At 38.9% G+C, this 19,753-nt stretch overlaps 1 protein-coding gene across 4 annotated transcripts in view; it reads left to right on the top strand.

Moving 5' to 3' along the window:
• Positions 1-19,753, top strand: part of frem1a (Fras1 related extracellular matrix 1a) — a 42,045-nt gene that overhangs the window by 13,207 nt on the left and 9,085 nt on the right. For 2 of the 4 annotated variants that reach the window (XM_051899697.1, XM_051899698.1), the window contains exons 3-25: positions 526-620; positions 762-1,075; positions 1,847-2,043; positions 2,130-2,453; positions 2,927-3,035; positions 3,619-3,750; positions 3,855-4,199; positions 5,246-5,388; positions 5,535-5,731; positions 5,869-5,959; positions 6,037-6,204; positions 8,976-9,184; positions 9,295-9,388; positions 9,469-9,721; positions 11,515-11,718; positions 12,629-12,814; positions 12,970-13,166; positions 15,814-16,021; positions 16,655-16,799; positions 17,040-17,181; positions 17,773-17,968; positions 18,080-18,344; positions 19,072-19,489. In XM_051899697.1, the coding sequence (XP_051755657.1) occupies positions 526-620; positions 762-1,075; positions 1,847-2,043; positions 2,130-2,453; positions 2,927-3,035; positions 3,619-3,750; positions 3,855-4,199; positions 5,246-5,388; positions 5,535-5,731; positions 5,869-5,959; positions 6,037-6,204; positions 8,976-9,184; positions 9,295-9,388; positions 9,469-9,721; positions 11,515-11,718; positions 12,629-12,814; positions 12,970-13,166; positions 15,814-16,021; positions 16,655-16,799; positions 17,040-17,181; positions 17,773-17,968; positions 18,080-18,344; positions 19,072-19,489 (4,632 nt within the window). Of the gene's footprint in view, positions 1-525; positions 621-761; positions 1,076-1,846; positions 2,044-2,129; positions 2,454-2,926; positions 3,036-3,618; positions 3,751-3,854; positions 4,200-5,245; positions 5,389-5,534; positions 5,732-5,868; positions 5,960-6,036; positions 6,205-8,975; positions 9,185-9,294; positions 9,389-9,468; positions 9,722-11,514; positions 11,719-12,628; positions 12,815-12,969; positions 13,167-15,813; positions 16,022-16,654; positions 16,800-17,039; positions 17,182-17,772; positions 17,969-18,079; positions 18,345-19,071; positions 19,490-19,753 lie in introns of those variants that run through there. The other 2 variants (XR_007930858.1, XM_051899699.1) reach the window with 2 other exon arrangements.

Genomic DNA, 19,753 nt, shown 5'->3' with positions numbered 1-19,753 from the left:
ATTCAATGCACAACACAACCTCTGCGTCCATTTTCAGGCCTTCCCTCTTAGTTGTGTCCAGTGCTGGAAACATTTTCTAACATTTACGTGGGTCCTAAAGCTCTAGCCTGATCATAACCCTTCTTTTTCCAGTGATATTCCTCTGAGCTTTTCTCTTTTGTAATGTCTCTCAGCTATCTCCCTTTCTACAGTCTTTCTTTAAATCTCTCTCTTGCTCACTCTCTCTCCTCCCCCACCATGAGTGAATACGCCTTCTACTGATGATTGGCTACAAGTGTGTTGTGGTGCTTGGTCCGATCCACTTTTGTTGTGTTTGAAAGTGAAATATATTTTGAAATGTTGTGTAACGACATAATATGTCTGAGAACGGAAGTGAAAGAGTAAACAAGATGGATAAAGTTCGCTACTCCGGTCTTGTGTGCTTCATTATTTAATAAATCCTGACTGATACCACAACTTTCAAAAGCGTTTCTCAGAAATCACCTTTAATTTTTGTTCTTTCTACAACTAATTCTCATTTGATAGGTTTTTGACTGTCACTTTTTGACTGATGAAGTGAAATACACTCATAATGGATGTCCGATTTTAAAAAAGGATACTGTTAAACTTCGTTTGTACAGGTACGTTTTTCATGCTGCTGTAAACTTTGAAATAAATACAGTATATGGAAATATTTGTGGAAGACATTGTATTAGAAGTTAGATAGTAAACTTTTGGTCTTTAAGAATATGGACATTACATGAAGATTTCTTTATGTTTAGATTTACAGAGACAGAGACCTACAGTGAGCTGTTCTCTCTCGGTGTTGAAATCATGGAGCCTGACTGTAATGTGATTAGGTTTGGATCACAGAATCTCGAGGTGCCAGAGTTTTATGGCCTCTCCAATATCCTGGACGGTAATGTTGTGTCCTTCCACTATGAACATCGACATAATATTGAGTGCACAGTTCGGGTGACAACTTTGGAGACGCATCTACCTGTTCACGGTCAACTAGTCACTGGGGAACCGGAGAAACCAGAGGGACCGAGAGGGGATGAACCAGATAGCTTTGTTCCTCTTCGAAGACAGCTGGGTAAAATCATACATCAACATAATAATAATTTACCAGTTTTCCTGCATTCCTACTGCACAAATGTGCTTTAAAAAAAAGGTCAAATTCATGAGAAATGAAAGCTAAAGACTGCAAAAATATTCCATTATGTCATAATTCATTTTAGTGGCAACTTTTAGCCCAACTTTTCTTTTTTGTTTTTTCTTAATAGAATTATTTACAAATGAACACTGAGATATATGCTGCAGTATGCAAGTTTTTCGATTGGAAAGAAGATAATGGATTTTTGCATATGACCTGTTACAATTTAGCAGAACAGCTGATAGTATGATTTTATTTATGTATTTAAAAAAGTTTAGGTTTTCAGTAAATACGGCTGGTCAAAAGTTTGGAATAATTAAGATTTTTTTTTAAATGTTTTGAAAGAAGTCTCTTATGCTCACCAAGGCTGCATTTATTTGATCAAAAATACAGTAAAAACAGTAATATTGTGAAATATTATTACAATTTAAAATAACCATTTTCTATTTGAATATATTTTAAAATGTAATTTGTTCCTATGATGCAAAGCTGAATTTTCAGCAGCCGTTACTCCAGTCTTCAGTGTCACATGATCCTTCAGAAACCATTATGCTAAATTATTCCAAACTTTTGACTGTAAGTGTACCTGAAAATACTTCAGAATATACCTTGATTTCATTTGAGCATTATGAGCATTATAGTATCTAGAGAAAAAATGAATGAATCTGTTTTGTAGTTTAATATTTGGACATCATTTCCTCTCCCCTGCAGATAATAAAGCTCGAGCTCATTGTAAAAGTGACGACTGTCTAAAGGGTCTTAAACTGCTGAAGATTGCCAAAGTACCATGCAATGATTTCCTCATGATGGGCATCCGCTACCAACACATTGACCCTCCATCTCCAGACATAGATTACATCGCTATTAGACTGGACCTCACAGACACTCGTAGCAGGAGCATAATTCAGGTGTACTTTCTAAAATTAAAGCATTTTCTCATTACCGCATTTTTACTCTACATTATTAACACCAGTTCTGCCCACCTCCCATTCAGTCGGAGCAGGCCTGGATCCCGGTAACCATTAAAGACGCTATGCCCAATCAGCCGCCCAAGCCTGCTTTCATGTCCATGTTCATCTTAGAGGTGGACCAGTTCATCCTGACTCCTCTCTCCACGGCAACTCTGGATGCGGAGGATGATGAGACGCCCAAACAGAGGCTGGTGTTCAACATCACTAACCCCCCTAATGAGGGCTTCATTACTCATCTGTCTGATCACACCAAACCCATCTCCTCCTTCACCTGGATGGATCTCAACGATATGCTGATCAGCTACCAGCCTCCAAACTCCAGTCACACGCAGCGTAGGAACTATGAGGTAATCCTTGTGGAAAATACAATTTAGCATACTTTTACAAAGAGTACCTAAATGATATACTTTAAAGTGCGAACTGAATGTAATGTTTTCTGACATTGTATGACAACATGACAATATATTAATACTTAAAATATATTAACTTTAAATGTTAAACAACACACTAAAGTTAATATCAAGTACTTTACATGTGCTTTAGTACTGTATGTTAGTCAACACATCAAAATAAATATACTTCTTTAAAGCACGACACAAGATTACTAAAACATAAGCTTTAAAGCTAATAATTTGACATTATTACAAAGTGCACTTTTTAAAAGTGTACTTAACTGTGTTAAGAAACATAGTCATGAAAGTGTACTCTTTAAGTACACTTTAAGTGGCCTTTTAGGATCTGAAGTACACTACAAATGGACATTCTATACATTTTATTTAACTCTATAATGCAGTAGTTATGTATTGTTAATTTCTACTAGGTGGAGTTTGAGGTGCATGATTTCTACTTTGAGAAAAGCCAGCCTGTGATGGTACATGTGTCAATCAGGACAGCTGATACCAATGCGCCAAGAGTATCATGGAATATGGGTCTGTATTGTGCATCATTTTCATGTATACATATATACATGTCGCTCTGTTCTCATCTCAGTGCTTTGCTTGAAAATCTTTTCTTAAAAAGAACATTTGAAAGGTGGAGACTTTTCCCCCCTCCAAATAGGACATATTCTTGGACTACAGTGACCTGAATCAATATGTAAATGAAATGAGTTTACCTTAAAGCAAACTTAGATGTTCTTACTGATGTTATACATGTTATTTTGGGTGTAAGATTTATTTTTTAAGATTTGGAAAAGAACAAAATCTCTGAGAACCTTGTGTCACTGTTTAACAACATGCTAGAGGAATATGTCTAACTTGCCAAAATCACATTGAATGTAAAGGGTATTAAGCTTTTTGTGAAATTAAATTAACTTTATTGAAGATCACACAAAACCGCAGTGAGTGGGATGATTAAATGCCAGGGAAATATCATCAATCCCAGACAGTTAATTAAACCCTGAGTGGAAATTCAGAAAGTTCAGGAAATTACAGTACCTGATGATCTGAAAGATCAGGATGTGTCATGAATGCCAGACAAATGATTTTCTCCTTCTTTCTATCAAATTAATAGGTCTCAGTCTGTTGGAAGGTCAATCTCGTCCAATCACATGGGATCAGTTGCAGATTGTTGACAATGACAACCTGAAGGCTGTGAAGATCATCACTGTGGATGGCCTGCAGCATGGCAGACTAACTGTTAGAGGTATACATACAGATGATTTTTCCTCCCTTCGATTTGGAAATATTAATCTGTTATATCTGTTGAGTCACATTCTCACTTCCACTGTATGTTTCTCTGTATGTTAGGTGGAAAAGGTTTCATGTTCACTGTGAATGATATTAAGGATGGTGCGGTACACTACCATCATGATGACAGTGACACTACTAAAGATTATATAGTTTTCCGGATTACTGATGGTTTACATCAAACTAGACACAAGTTTCCCATCAACATCCTGCCCAAAGATGACAGTCCACCCTTCCTCATTACCAATATGGTGCTGGAGCTGTCTGAAGGTCAGACGGGTCTTTTGAGAGGATCCATTTTGCAAGCCTGTGATATGGACTCCAGTGATGACTACATCATGTTCAACATCACCAGACCTCCTCAGGCAGGGGAAATCATGAAGATGCCTGGTCCTGGGATAACAGGTGAGGAAAAGGGTTGTAGGCAAAGCTAGAAAATACTCTATATGCACCATATCAGATTAGTAGTATGAACCAAATCAATACATTTCATTTTATATATTAAGAACCAAGAACACTCTAGCACCAATCAAGAACCAAGAACACTCTAGTCTTGTACTGTCCTATTAACCACTCAGAACAGTTAAGCAACTGTCTTAGAAGCCAGTCAACACCCTTGCAACCAACTAGCAACTCACTAGTAACCGCCTAGTAACGCCCTACTAACCATCCCATAATACCTTAGCACACATCCTAGAAACCACCCAGAACTCGCTAGAAGCCAACTAGCAACTCCCTAATAATAACCCATAACACCCTAGCAACCACATACTGTTGTAATGTCTTAGAACCCACACATAATTCCCAAGCAACTGCCTAGTAACGCCATAGTAGCCACTCATAACACCCCAGCAACCACCAATTAATTCCCTATGAACAACCCATAACACCCTAGGAACTGCCTAGCAGTGCCTTAGAAACCACTTGGAACTCCCTAGCAACCACCTAGTAATGCCCTAGTAGCCATTTATAGCACCTAAGAACCAAATATTAATGTCCTAGTAACCACCCTTAATATCATAGCAACTTCCTAGTAACCACTGAGAACACCCTAGCAAATGCCTACTGTTGCAACATCCTATAAAACACTCTGAACTCCTTAGCAACAGCCTAGTAATGCCCTAGTAACTACCCATTACACACTAGCTATCACATATTAACGCCCTTGTAACCACCCATAATATCCTAGCAACCACCTAGCAGCTCCCTAGTAACCACCCATAACACCCTAGCAACAGCCTACTGTTGCAACATCCTAGAAACCACCCATAACTCCCTAGCAACCACCTATTGTAGCAACACCCTAGAAACCACCCAGAACTCCATAGAAACTGCCTAGTAACACCCTAGCAATTAACTAGCAAAGCACCCAGAACACCCTAATAAATGATGGCAACACACTAACAACCACCCACAACCCCTAGCAAACAGCATTCACATTTTTTTTTCAGGATACCCTGTTACACGTTTTCTTCAGAAGGACCTCTTTCATTCTATCATCTACTATCGGCACTCAGGCAGTGAGGTGTTTGATGACTCTTTTGAGGTGGTGCTCTCTGATTTTCATGATCCTCCTAATCTTTCAGAGCCTCAGGTAAGTTCCAGATTTCCTAAACATCCCCTCTGGGATCTCATAGGTGTCCATGTTATACTAAAGGTTTTAGCATCTTTCAGCTGTTTCCTCTAATCTGACTTTCCTCAGAGTTCACATGTTATTCACTAACCAGGTGATCTTTGCAGGTCATTGTGATTCAAATCCTGCCAGTACCTGATCAGCCTCCACAAGAAGCACCAGGTGTGACCAGGCACTTGGTTGTCAATGAGACAGATGTCACCTACTTGACCAAGCAACAGCTGCACTTTGTTGACTTGGAGTCACCAGATAGTGAGCTCACATACACCGTCACCACCCCACCTTTCTACAGCACCACCTATGGGTACAAAATGAAACTAGAGGCCTACGAGGTCCATAGCTGGACACATCTATTCAATTTGAACATGCAGCATATAACTTGACATGTATGTGATGAAAGAATTCAGGATGATGTTAATACTTGTACATTTTGATTTACAGAGGGTCTGATGCAGGAAGGTTGTTTCTGGTTGATAGTATTCCAAAATTTAACAAGGACCCAAATGCCCCAATGCTGAGACTTTTCACTCAGGTAAATACTCTGAGCTAGGGTTAGACATATCATTTTTCCCAAAGCAACTGAAGCTGTAAACAATCCTCTCTTTGTAGAATGCAGTCAACTACATGAAAGTTGCTTACATGCCCCCCATCCTGGACATTGGACCCTACCCTCAGCACATCCAGTTTGTCCTGTCAGTGACCAACCAGCAAGGCAGCACGACCGCTGGAATCTGCTTCAACATAACAATTCTGCCAGTGGATAACCTGGCACCAGAGGTAGCCCGCATCTACCCAATCCAGAACAGACAATAATTATAATGTTTGCTAGTGGAACTTATTGAGTAGGGTTGTGCTTTTCCAATTTTCACTATAAAATGGCAAAAAAAAATAAAAAAATTAGATTGAGATTTAGATTTAGGTTGAGCTGGAAAGAGATTGACAGATTTGAGAGGACCACTCTCAATGTTTTGATGGCGCTTGGAGGGTTCAATCCTTACACTTTAGGGGGAGATAAACCCATGAATGGCATACTAATAATATTCAATTAAAAAGAAACATACTTCTGGAAATATGTAAATAATATATTTTAAAAGAATATATGTAAGTGCGAACTGAATGTAACTCTTAATTTAATATTCTGTTCCATTTCCTTTAGTTCCAGTTTCTAGTTCTAGTTTTAGTTCCTGCTCTGTTTATTTTTCGGTTTCCCTGCTTACGCGTTATGTCCTCCTTTGTTTCTATGGTACCATTAGTTTCAGTTGCGTCTAGTTTGGTTGTCTTTTTTTCTACGCCTGTATTCATAGCCCTGTGTTTCCGTTGTTCTTTGTCAGTTCTCGTTTGCATATAGTGTGGTTTGTGTTTCTTCTATTATTACTCCTATGCTGTCCTGCGTGCTTGTTTTGGTTTATTAATAAAGACTGTGTTGTTGGATACTCCATCATTGTGTGATTACTACAGCCAAAACGTGACAGAAGAACTTATCACAAGAAAGGATTTAAAAGAAAAGCAAAGAATGGAGTTAGTAGCAATGTGTCTCCTCCTCCTTGAACGAGAGGATTGCTCCCTCAAGAACCACACAAGGGATTTTTTTTTAGATCTGGCGTGTCAGACCCACTATCCTGACCACTCCCTCTGTGTTTTCTTTTACACTGGCCTCAATGAGCGGTCCAAGGCATGCCTGCCTGGAGATTGTCCTCAAGGCACGTTTGTGGATTATGTAGAGTGGGTGCTCCTTCACTGCGGTTCCCCACTCACCATTTGCTAGGCAGAGGAGGAGCCTGTCAGCCCCATGCCTACCATGGACCCAGAAACAGAGCCCAAGCCTGCCACAGACCTTGAGCCTGAGCCCGCGCCCACCATGAGCCAACAAGCGTGCCGACTTAGAGCCAGCCTCCATGTCAGTCCCGGAGCGAGAGCCCGCCACCTGGCTCATCCCGCAGTTTGTGCATGCTGCCCAGTCCATGCCGGAGCCAGAAGCGGACTATTGCCTAATAGGCCAATGGTCCGCGGATCCAGTTCCCTCCCTAGGACTCACCCTCGAACCTACTCCTTCTCCGCCTGTACCGTCTGGCTGCTCCGGTCCCATCCGGAGTCCTTCCTCTTCCGATGTTCCTGCCCATTCTTCTAGCTCCTGCATCCCATTAGGTCTCACCTGACTCCCTGGTCTTATCCCCTCTGCTGTTTTCATCCTGTTTTCGTCCAGTCCCCTTTCATGTCTTCTCTGGTGTCATCCAACTCCTCGACTCTGCCCCTGCCGCTAGCTTCATGCAACTCTCTGGCTCCACCTCGGGCCTACTTATCTCCAGCTTGGCATGGTGTTATTGATTTCCAAGCTTCACCTCAGGCCTCCAGGCCCATGTCTCCACCTTGGGCTGTCAGTCTGTCGGCTCCACCCAGGCTCTGCGCTCCCTCGGCTCCCTTGGTAAGTCGTTGCTTTGCCTCCGCCACAGGCTGCGCCTCGACCTCGGCCTCCACCCCTTCTGCTCCACCCGGCTCCTCCTTCCCTCGGTTGTCGCCCTGGTCTGCCAAGCCTCCCTTTCCACCTCGGTCCCATGAGCCAGTGGCTCCACCTTGGGCTTCTGGGCCTGTCAATGTCGCCCTGGTCCATCAGCGTCTCAGCTTCGCCTGGGTCTCCATTGCTTCCGGCTCCGCTTCCAATATTCGGTTCCCAAGTTCTGCCTGGACCTTCCAGCAAAGCTCCACCCTGGCTCCTCCTTCTGTCGGCTCTGTTGTGGTGTCTCCCTCTCCCTTTACCGGCTCCTCCAGGTCCCTGTCTATCACCAGCTCCGCACCCACCTCCAAAGCCCACTCCCTCCCTCCCTCCTTCCCTCCCTCTACAGTTGGACATTTAGTTACAGCGCGAGGACAGGCCTTCTGGGAGGGGAGACTACTGTCACTATTCTGTGAACTCTTAATTTGATATTCTGTTCCATTTCCTTTAGTTCCTGTTTCCCTGCTCTGTTTATTTTCGATTTCACTGGTTACACATCATGTCCTTGTTTGTTCTATAGTTACCCATAAGGTTCAGCTGTGTCTATTGTGGTTGCCTTTTTTCTAACAGTGTATTTATAGCCCTGTGTTTCCGTTGTACTTTGTCAGTTCTTGTTTACGCATAGTGTGGTTTGTGTTTCCTCTAGTATTACTACTGTGCTGTCCTGCATGCTTGTTAATTAATAAAGACTATGTTGTTGGATACTCCTTCACCGTCGTGTGATTACCACAGCCACAACATGACAACTACAAGTGCACATCCAATACACTCAAGTACACTTTTTTTCAAGGGATTTTATATAATTTTATAAGAAATTAGAATTTTTGTTATTTTGAGCTTGTTCAAGTAGCTGATTTTACTGCCTATTTTAGCATAGTCCTAATGGTACACCTTATGTTATAACCGTTTTTTAATGTTACTTATTATAATTTGCATAATTTTAGAAGAATTTTTTTAAACTTTGAAGTTACTAAGAGATTTAGTACTATAAAACACAAGTGGTAATTGAGTGTTGAGTGGTAGTTGAGTGCTAGGATTTGTTTCTTTTTGTCTTTAGGTACATGTGAGGCAGTTGACAGTGGATGAAGGGGGAGAGAGCTGGTTGAGTGAAGAACACATGCGTCTAATGGACCAGGACTCGCTCGAGGACTCTCTGCATGTGAAGCTGAAAACGGAACCTCAGCATGGCAGTATTTACCTGGATGGCACACCCATGAGTCCAGGCCAGACTTTTACAGTCAAGGATCTGAAAAACCTAAAAGTTAGGTCAGATGTGGTTCATCATAGTTTATTTGGGTTCATTGTAAACACACTTTAAGTAGTATTTGACCTTGCTGGTTTATTTATCTTTAGTTTTGATTGTTTTGCCTAAACAGATATCGCCACGACAGTTCTGAGACAGAACATGATGATATTAAATTCATTGCCACAGATGGGATAAATATTGCTGACTTTGTACTAGATGTCAAGGTAATGGAGATTCATCTTGCAATTACTTTTTTATCACAACAGAAATACATGAAGACATCTAACAAACGTATTTTTGACAGGTGACGCTAGTCAACGATGAGGTGCCAGTGCTAGTGCCAGGTTTGAAACCCATTTTAGCCTGTGCAGAGGGACAGGAAGTGGTCATCACCATGGAGTACATCTGTGCCACAGATCCTGACAGTGATGATAGCACATTGATGTATATGATCGCCCGACAACCATATCATGGGGTAGTTCAAAGAAATGGCATCGTGGTGGACCGCTTCATTCAAGCAGATATAACTGCTGGCTTAATTTCCTATAGACACACAGGTAAAATAAGTAAAATAAGTCTCTGATGTCCCCAGAGTGTGTATGTGAAGTTTTAGCTCAAAATACCCCACAGAGAATTTTTTATAACATGTTAAACTTGCCACATTTTGGGGTTGAGCAAAAACGCACCATTTTAGTGTGTGCCCTTTAAATGCAAATGAGCTGCTGCTCATGGCCTAAGAGAGGGCGGAGCTTCAAGAGCTGATGCTCCGAGCTCTGGTGACAGAACAATCTCACACACTAATAATGTCAGAAACACACTGTAGCTGTGTTTAGTTCGAATCGGAGTCTGAAAATGATCCCTACAGAGCCAGAGAATATATGCTGCATGCAGACAGAATAGGTATAGTTTAGTTTAATTGCGTTTATGTCTTATGTTGTCATCTTGCTTTTATCTACTATTATTATGAGCCTGTTGTAGCGAACCCATCCGAATGATGGCCAAATCTTTACTGATGAGTTTATGAAGTTTATTGTACATCACACAAAAGCGTATGTTATCACTCCAGAAAATCACCATAATAGCTGAATAAAACGCAGTACAAGAAGTGCACAGTCTTTTATCTATAAACTCTCCCTTGCATTATCATTAACATACACAGCGAATTACACAAAAACACTTGTTACAACTAACAGTAAACAAATATATACAGACCTACCTTATGCCTTTTCGGGGGGTGCTTAATAAACTGGTAAACTTTATATCCGTAAAACAACTCTGATGGAGTTAAGTCTGGATGTAATAAAGTGCGCACGCTCTCTCTCTGCCGTAACCAGTATCGCTCCGGGGAGGATCACGTACAGTTTGTACTGATTCATCCTTGAGTAATAACTTCAACCACAGAGTCCTCAGTGACTCAGATGGTGGGAGTCTATGGAGCCTCGTATGTTCGTTGGTACATCCAACAACAGAATGCTTGTAATGTTTTTTGGCACAGACATTGTATATCTCTAGCTGATACAGTGAGTAAACAGAAATGGCGGACTCTGTGCTTCTCACTCAGGGAGGTGTCTATGCTAACAGGGCAGATTGTCACCAGTCATGGCCGGGGTTTCCCTACTCTTACGTAGGAGTAGGGGAAAATATCAAACAGCATGTTCTGAGAGATTGAAAATGATAAATGAGAATTTGGTGTAAGTATTTGGTGGATTTTTACCATTATAGGCTGGTTGTTTACACACACTGTGGATACACATCTGTGTTCAAACACCTTAAAAAGTGAATTTTGCATAATAGGTCCCCTTTAAGTAGGATTTAAGTACATCGTTATATGTAATTTAATTCCCTCTATTGTCTTTGAAATATTGTTAAAGTGCACTGCCAAATGTACTGACAGGCATTTATGGTAAACTAAAATATACTTTAATGTCAATCATTTCTATTGAAACTTGTATGTCATGTATTTTCTTGAAGTTGCAATTTAGTGCATTTATTGAATAACTCGTGGCAATATTGAATAACACATGGCAAAAAGAAAAAAAAAAAACATTTAATTTGAGATTATTACAAAGTACACTTTTTAAAATTGTACTTAGTTGTTAAAGATTAAGAAACAGTCATGAAAGTGTACTCTCTTTAAATACACTTTAGTGGCCTTTTATTAAATAAATATAATATTATCTGCAAGTACAGTTTTTTTAATACTTTTAAGATTTGAGGTATACACTACAAGTGCACATTCATTGTGCATTTCTTTTTTTGCAAAGTTATGTAAATGCATTTATTGATATTGTTTGTTAAATATGATTATAAACCTGTGAAGTAACAAATTTATATCATTTATACACTCAAGGACAAGAGATTGGGCTACAACCACGCCATGACGTTGTCACGTTTGTAATCTCGGATGGAGAGTCAGGGCTACTTCCTTCCTGTTGCAGTGACAAATCCACTTTATTCCCTGCACAAACACCTGAAGTACAGAACTCCCTGCCTGTCTATGACCTTAATATCACCGTTTATCCTGTGAACAACCAACCACCATCTATTGCTGTTGGTAATGGGAACACTTTTCTTTCTGATGTTATTTTAACATGCAGTATGTATGTGTACTTATGAAGGAGCTGCAGAAAGTAAAAACCTTTGTACATTATAAAACAAAATATTAAGTGTGTTAAGCATATTCAAATTAATTCTTAGTACTGTTGTTGATCTCTCTTGTTAATCTCAGTTATAGTATGATTAGTATCCCTTGTGAAAAAGAAGTATATTTTAGTTTACCTTTAAAGAGAGAACTTTCTATGGAAATAATATACTTTAGTTGAACTTAAGAGGGTTTTTGGACCCATTTACTGTAAATACTTTATATGTAATTTCAGAATTGCTTCTGTTGTCTTTGAAATATGGCTAAAGTGTACTGCCAAATGTACTGATAAGCATTTATGCTAAACTAAAATATACTTTAATTTAAATTGAAACTTGCATGTCCTGTATGTAACTTTATTTGCAATTACACATTTGAAGTTGCAATTTAGTACAATTAAGGTATATTAACTTTACATGTGCATTTCTTAAAACATAAAAATCAACTTCTTTAAAGCACAACAAAAGATTATAATAAATACTGATTTTAAATATACTTTAAATTAAAATGCTTAATTTGACATTACTACAAAGTGCACTTTTTAAAAGTGTACTTAAGTGTGTTAAGAAACAGTCATTTAAGTGTACTCACTTTAAGTACACTTAAGTGGCTGTATATTTCAATATGTTGTACTGTCTGCAAGTAGTTTTTCATTATTATTTTTTTATTATTTTTTTAAAACATACTTTTAAGATTTTAAGTACACCACAAGTGCACGTTAAATACAATTAAGCACACTTCTTTTCACAAGGGATATTTTAGCATTTGCTGCTTGTTGCCAACATGCTAGGGTCCATGAGATATTTTTTTTTTCTCACATCAGGAGAGGTGTTTAAGGTGGATGAGGGAGGGTCAGCCTCCATCACAGTGACCCATCTGAGAGTTGAAGACCAAGACTCTGCTCCAGAGGATCTTAAGCTCATCCTGGTTGCTCCTCCACAGTTCGGCTACATCGAGAACATCCTGCCCAGTCCAGGATTTGAAAAGAGCAACATGGGAATCAGTATTGGTGAGTTAGTTCTGTTATGTGCATTTCACTGAATCTAAAAAAGCTGCTGTTTTAAAATATGACTTTGACAAAATTGGCATCATTGCCTTGATTTATATTATATAGTAATACTGGAGCCTGTGGTGAAATAACAAAGTTGTTTTGCCTTTGTTTAGCCTGTTTCACCTACAGGGATGTGTTGAATGGACACATAAACTATGTCCAGTCTAGACACCAGAGGATGGAGCCGACCACTGACCAGCTCATGCTGCATGTGTCCGACGGGAAACAGCAGTCCTCTTCAGTACCGTTCTACATCATCATCAGTCCGATCAATGATGAGATTCCAGACTTCCTGGCCAGAAACATCACGGTCAGCCAGAGAATCATCTTGTAAATAACACAGCTGTGTTAGCTTAAAAGGGAAATATGTATAATTAATTATAGCAGGTTTTTAGATCAGCTTTCAGAATTAACTTTAAAAATTTAAAACTTTAAAAATTAACCTTACAATTGACTGATTTGTTCATTCACCAAGCAGACAGTACTGTCAACAGTATCTTCTGTCAACTAATTATTCTTCTGGTCAAGAAGGATAATTTTACTCTATATATTTTACTAACAGTACAAAAGCATGTAGCAAGATCAAACGTTTAAGTGACTTTGATTTGTGAGCCGCAAACGCAGAGACAATCTAATGAGGTTTAATAAATGAAACTACGGAGAACATACAACTAAAGTAAGCCCAACACATACAGTGCTCAGCGTAAATGAGCACATCCCCTTTGATAAGTAACATTTTAAACAATATCTCAATGAACACAAAAACTATTTCCAAAATGTTGACAAGACTAAGTTTAATATAACATCTGTGAAATGAAATTAAGGTTAATAATATAACTTAGAGAACAAAATTTTCAGTTTTACTCAAATTAGGGTGATGCAAAAATGAGTACACCCCACTGAAAGTCTCTGGAGCAAAGCTAGATTTTAGACTACAAATGTCTAATTTAACAAGAATTCAACCACAGGTGAGTCTAATTATTCATTACACAGGTGTCCAGCAGACAGTTGACTATAAAAGGGTGTTACACCCTCTTCCCATTTTATGCTGTCAGCAATGGCACCACATGGAAGAGAAATGTCACAAGACCTGAGAAAGAAAATAATTTCTTTACACCAGAAAGGTGAAGGCTACAAGAAGATCAGCAAAGCTTTGCTTATCAGTCAGAATACTGTAGCAAAAGTGGTACAAAAATTTAAAAAAGATGGAACTGCAACCATCTCACAGAGACGTCCAGGTCATCCACGGAAGTTAACACCTTGACAGGATGAGAAGGGTTGAAGAAAATCGGCATGCAAGTTCACTGCACTTATCTAAAGAAGTAGAAAGCCAAACTGGGGTGACTATTTCCTGTGACACAATACGGCGTACACTGCAGAAGAATGGCATGCATGGGTGCCGTCCACAAAAGAAGCCTCTCCTAAAGCCCAGGCACAAAAAAGCCCGCCTAGAGTTTGCCAGGGCCCATGCTGACAAAGATGAAGACTACTGGACTCTATACTCTGGAGTGCTGAGACCAAGATAAATGTTTTTGGAACTGATGGCTTCAAAACTGTATGGCGTCGCAAAGGTGAGGAATACAAAGAAAAATGCATGGTGCCTACAGTGAAACATGGTGGTGGCAGTGTCCTAATGTGGGGCTGCATGAGTGCTGCTGGTGTCGGGGAGCTGCATTTCACTGATGGCATCATGAATTCACAGATGCACTGCTCTATACTGAAAGAGAAGATGCTACCATCACTCCGTGTCCTTGGTCATCATGCACTTTTCCAACATGACAATGATCCTAAACACATTTCTGAAGAAGAACAGGGTGAAAGTGATTCAGTGGCTCCTGATCTGAACCCAATCAAACACCTATGGGGAATTCTGATGAGACAAGTTGAGCATCACTCTCCATCCAGCATCCAGTCTCTAAAAGAGGTCATTCTTGAAGATTGGAAACAGATAGATGTTGCAAAATGTCGCCAACTTGTTTATTCCATGCCTAGAAGAATTGGTGCTGTCATTAAAAATCATGGAGGCTATACAAAGTACTAGATGTAGTAGTTTTTGTTGTGGGGTATATTCATTTTTGCATCACCCTAATTTGAGTAAAACTGAAAAAACTGAGCACTGTATATACAGAGAAAAGTAAAGGAAAAGAGAGAAGAACAAAGAATGTCAATGTTTACAATCAGTTAACCACAACCTAACAAGAACCATCAGAAAATCAAAATCACCTTAATAAAGGGGTCAAAACTTAAATAGTTGATAAACAAATACTTACATTGGCTTTGGTGCTGAACAAGAGTCCAGATGCATATAGAGTACAGAGATTCTTGATGAGTTTGTTAGGAGTGTACTGGAAGCCTTGAGTTCTTCCGGAGATCAGATGGTCCGCTGGGCAAATCAAGCGAAGTTAACTTGAAAGTAAAGTTGCCGGAAAGTCAGTACGCATCTGTCTTAAAGTGATGAGCATCAATGGGTTTGGGTAAAGGTCTTTTAAGCCTCTGCCTATCGCACCCATTTGTGGTGAGCTAACCAATGCCAAGGTGTGAATCTTGAGCAGGAGAATGTTCCTTTGTCTCACTCGACACCTCATCTGCATGTTTATGGTGGTCTGGATGGTTTGTGCAGTATCAAACCAAAGTATAGTAAATAGAGTATGATGCAAGTTATGGTAACGTATTATACACCATTAATTAAGAAATGAGAAGAGGATTATTTCAATACTAGGCATGACAGGGTTTGGACAACATTGTTTAACTAAATGTAATATCAAATAACACACTACAGTTAAAATGATAATTTTTGTACTTTAAAATGAGATAAAAGTCAGAGAGTAATCTTGTATATAACACAGCTAAATAATTGAATAAAGCGAGTAGGTTTGTGTTTATACATTTGACATGATCTGTATCAAGAAATATTGCTCTAATCAGTTGAGGTGTGATGAGCAACGTTTATCTTTTAGGTTCGAGAGGGAGACATGAAAGAGTTGGACCCATCTATAATCAGTGCGGTGGATCTTGATGTTCCCAGAGACCGTTTAATGTTCAGCATAGTCCAGCAGCCTCAGCACGGCTCCATCATGAGTGTCCCACATGGCAATGATGTAACACACTACAAGCGCGGATCTGAGATCCCTGTGGAGCACTTCACCATGGACGACCTCAGGAGCGGTACTGTACTTTAAGTCTTTTACTTTTTTTTTTTTTTTTTTGACAACAGTCCAAACAATATATTGATGATATAGTGTATTTGTATGTATTACAAATAGACTAATATATACCCCTAATATAAATATATATATATATATATATATATATATATTAGGAGTGTAACGGTCACGGTTCGGTGCATACAGTCAGACGACGAATACAGTCAGTCACAGGCAATTCACACTCCAATCCAGAAGGGGGCGCACATGGTAATGCAACACTGTTTGCTAACAACCGTCATGTTTGTGTACCGTTACACACCATTACAAATGTTTTCTTTAAATGTTTAAGTCACACATGGATAAACTTGCAGACAGCTTTTTCCAGGAAGAAGAGTCAGTGTTGTTCCACTCAATGTTAATGGCTTCAAATAGTTCATGAGTAGCTGAAAAATTTTTGAGTTTAATATTCACTATAGGGTTCAAATCTGGACTCTGACCAGGCCAAAACATGAGCATGATTTTTCTTTACTGTCACTTTTGATTAATTTAACGCGTCCTTGAGTGATTTAATGTGTCCCCAACCTTTTAGTTTTGTTTAGTTTTTTTTTTAATAATATATCAGACAATATATTTTGTGTTACTCTGTCCTCAGGCATGACTCTGATGTACATGCACGATGACTCTGAGAGTGAGCAGGACGGATTTATTGTTCAGCTCTCTGACGGAAAACACCAGCTCCAGAAACACGTGCAGGTCAAAGTACTGCCTGTCAATGATGAGGAGCCGCAAATTATACGGTAATTGCAAATGAATATCATTGAAGCAAATCATGCTCTCCTGTTATTCATCAATGAATTATACATTAGTTTATTTGTTGTAACATATATATGATTACGGATTGCTCACCACACAATACATTCAAACCATAAATCCTGAAAACATTATAGCCTATTTTCCAAAATGGATAAGTAACATTAAGTGGTAATTCTCTGTGCAAAAGAAAAACACACCATAAGTTATTTGCATTGTTTCCTCAGGAACACTGGCATTGAGATCGAGGCTGGGGAGTCCAGACTGATCTCCAGTGCTGTGCTTAGCGCCCACGACAAAGACACTTCTTCTTCGGACATCATCTATGTGTTTGAGAGCATACCGAGTCATGGTGTCATTCAGATGAAGGTCAGTTCGCTCAATATGCAGGGAGAAATATATCTAATTTCTCACTGTCAAAAATTCCAAAATCTCTTAGGAATGTTTCCAGCACCTTGTTGAATCAATGCCACAATGAATTAAGGCAGTTCTGAAGTATATATATATATATATATATATATACTACATAAAGGTGTATATGAACTACACCTTTAATGTCACTCCTGTGATATTGAGCTTGTTACCCATGTGATATTGCTTAACTATATCTTGATATAAATATGAGACACTGTATACAGGGGCATTTTTGCCCTGATGTCTTGAATTTTAGGGGCATATAACTGCATCCTATAGGCTTCATCACACAGTGAGTTGTTGCCCAGCTTCATGTTTGTCACCAATTAACTTTATGAAATGTATGATGAATTATGTAGGTCTAGGGTGGGGTGGGTACGTTAAATGCATTAATAATTTTAACACGTTACTTTTTCCCATAACTAATTAATGAAGTTAACGCAATAAAATCGACAGCCCTAATATACATAGGCTACCTTAAAATATACAATTTGTATCATAACTGATAAAGTGTTGAGCAAATCCAGAATGTTTGCTGTTCCTCAGGTTGGCACAGACTGGGTGTCTGTATCTGCAGGAATGAACTGCTCTCAGCAAGTTTTGGATATGAATCTGTTACGTTACCTTCACACCAGTCATCCTGGAGCACCTGCTGCTGACTTCTTTGTCTTCCATCTGTTGGATGGCAAGAACCGCTCTCCTGCTCAGCACTTCCACATTACAGTCAAAGAAATGGAGAAAGGTGGGGTGCTGCTTTTATTTCCTGATGATATGCATGCTATATTTTGAGAGTTATTAACAAATTTTTCAGTTGTGTCAGTTCTTTTCAAGTCTGCTCTGTGCTGCTCTCCAGGAGACATAGCATTGTTCCTGAAGCCTGTGAGATCTAGTCGTGGGGAGCGTGTGGTTCTCACCACAGATGTCTTGCTGGCGGTAGACGGCACTGACAAGCCGGAGGAACTGCTCTACGTTATCACTGTACCTCCAGCACATGGACATGTGGAGTATATTAAACACACTGGCGTGCAAATTCAGTCGTTCAGTCAGCTGGATGTAGCAGCAAACCTGGTGTGTTATGTACATGACAACAGAGCCACTTCACCGAAAGAAACCCTGCAGTAAGGACCTCATGCAAGGACTGATGCAGTCTGCATTCATTATCTACTATTTTTTTAATGGCTGAATCTTGCAAAACAATATTAAGTTATATTTTACCCCAAAATCGAAATAAATAATAAAAATAATATTTTTAAAAATATTCAAAAATGAGGATTTGCACACAATTAATAATTTGCACACAAATTAATAATTAATTATAAATGTATTAAAATTTTATTTTTTCTATAATATTAAATGTAACATTATATATAATCTTTTTTTACACAATTTTCAAAATTGTTACCTATATATTGGCTTTTTGACATTAGGAGCATCAGTAGTATTTAGGAGCATTTGACATTACATTGACAATAAGCACAATTTGCACACATATTGTAAGGACTGTAACTAAATAAATATGAATTAAAAAATAATATAATATTTTATACATGTTATGTTAATAAAAATATTATATAATTTTAATATATAGATAGATATTATATATATATATATATATATATATATATATATGCTTATATTTTAAATATATATTATGTATTTTTAATATAATTTCTTATTTATTTCTATATTTATTTATTGTGGGGTGAAATATGACCCAGATGTGAGATTAACTTTTATTTTTAAATTAAGTTTTGTTTTATTTTATTGAATTCCTGTGCAGCTGTGATTACTATTAATGGTTATTGATTTGTGCTTTTTGTCTTTGCTCCATATGTCTACCGGAAGGTTTGTGGTCAGCAATGGCGTATCAACTCGCAACGGGACCCTGGAGATCTTAGTGGAATTGACTGATAAGGTTCTGCCCACACTAGTGCATAACACTGGTCTACGGGTTCCCCAGGGGTCCACCATAACTTTGACACCTGATGCCTTATTCCTGTCTGACCCTGACAGCCCACACACTGCCTTGAGCTACAAGGTCGTCCACCCTCCCCAGTATGGCCAGTTGCTCTTGAAGGGACAGCCACTGGTCGCTGGTAGCAGTTTTACCCAGCAGAATATTCAGGATCTGGTTGTTGCATACAGACACTCTGGAGGAGCTTCTCAGATCGATCGCTTCAGATTCACAGCCTCCGACAGCACAGAAAGAGGCTTCCTGCTGGACGGAAAAGTGCAAACTGAGCCGGTCTTCTTCACTCTGCAAGTTAGTTGCATTCATTTGTTTTGTTACAAACAACTTTGTTGTACCTATTTTTAAAAATTCAAAAAGGTCTGTGCTCTAATTTTTTTGTTTATTAAGTTCAAGCAGGAGATAAAAAAAACAATACAAACGTTTCAGCTGTCTGCCTTTGTCAGTGTAACAATTCACTGTTCTTAGTTATATAGAAAACACTACAAATCTTCAGGTGATCAAAATCATAATCAATCCACAGACTCCAGTTCAACTCCATCTGGAACAACAAATAAA

Source organism: Ctenopharyngodon idella, chromosome 7 (genome assembly GCF_019924925.1).
Source record: "Ctenopharyngodon idella isolate HZGC_01 chromosome 7, HZGC01, whole genome shotgun sequence".
NCBI classification, from domain to species: Eukaryota; Metazoa; Chordata; class Actinopteri; order Cypriniformes; family Xenocyprididae; genus Ctenopharyngodon; species Ctenopharyngodon idella.
This window is presented reverse-complemented; position numbering and strand designations above follow the sequence as displayed.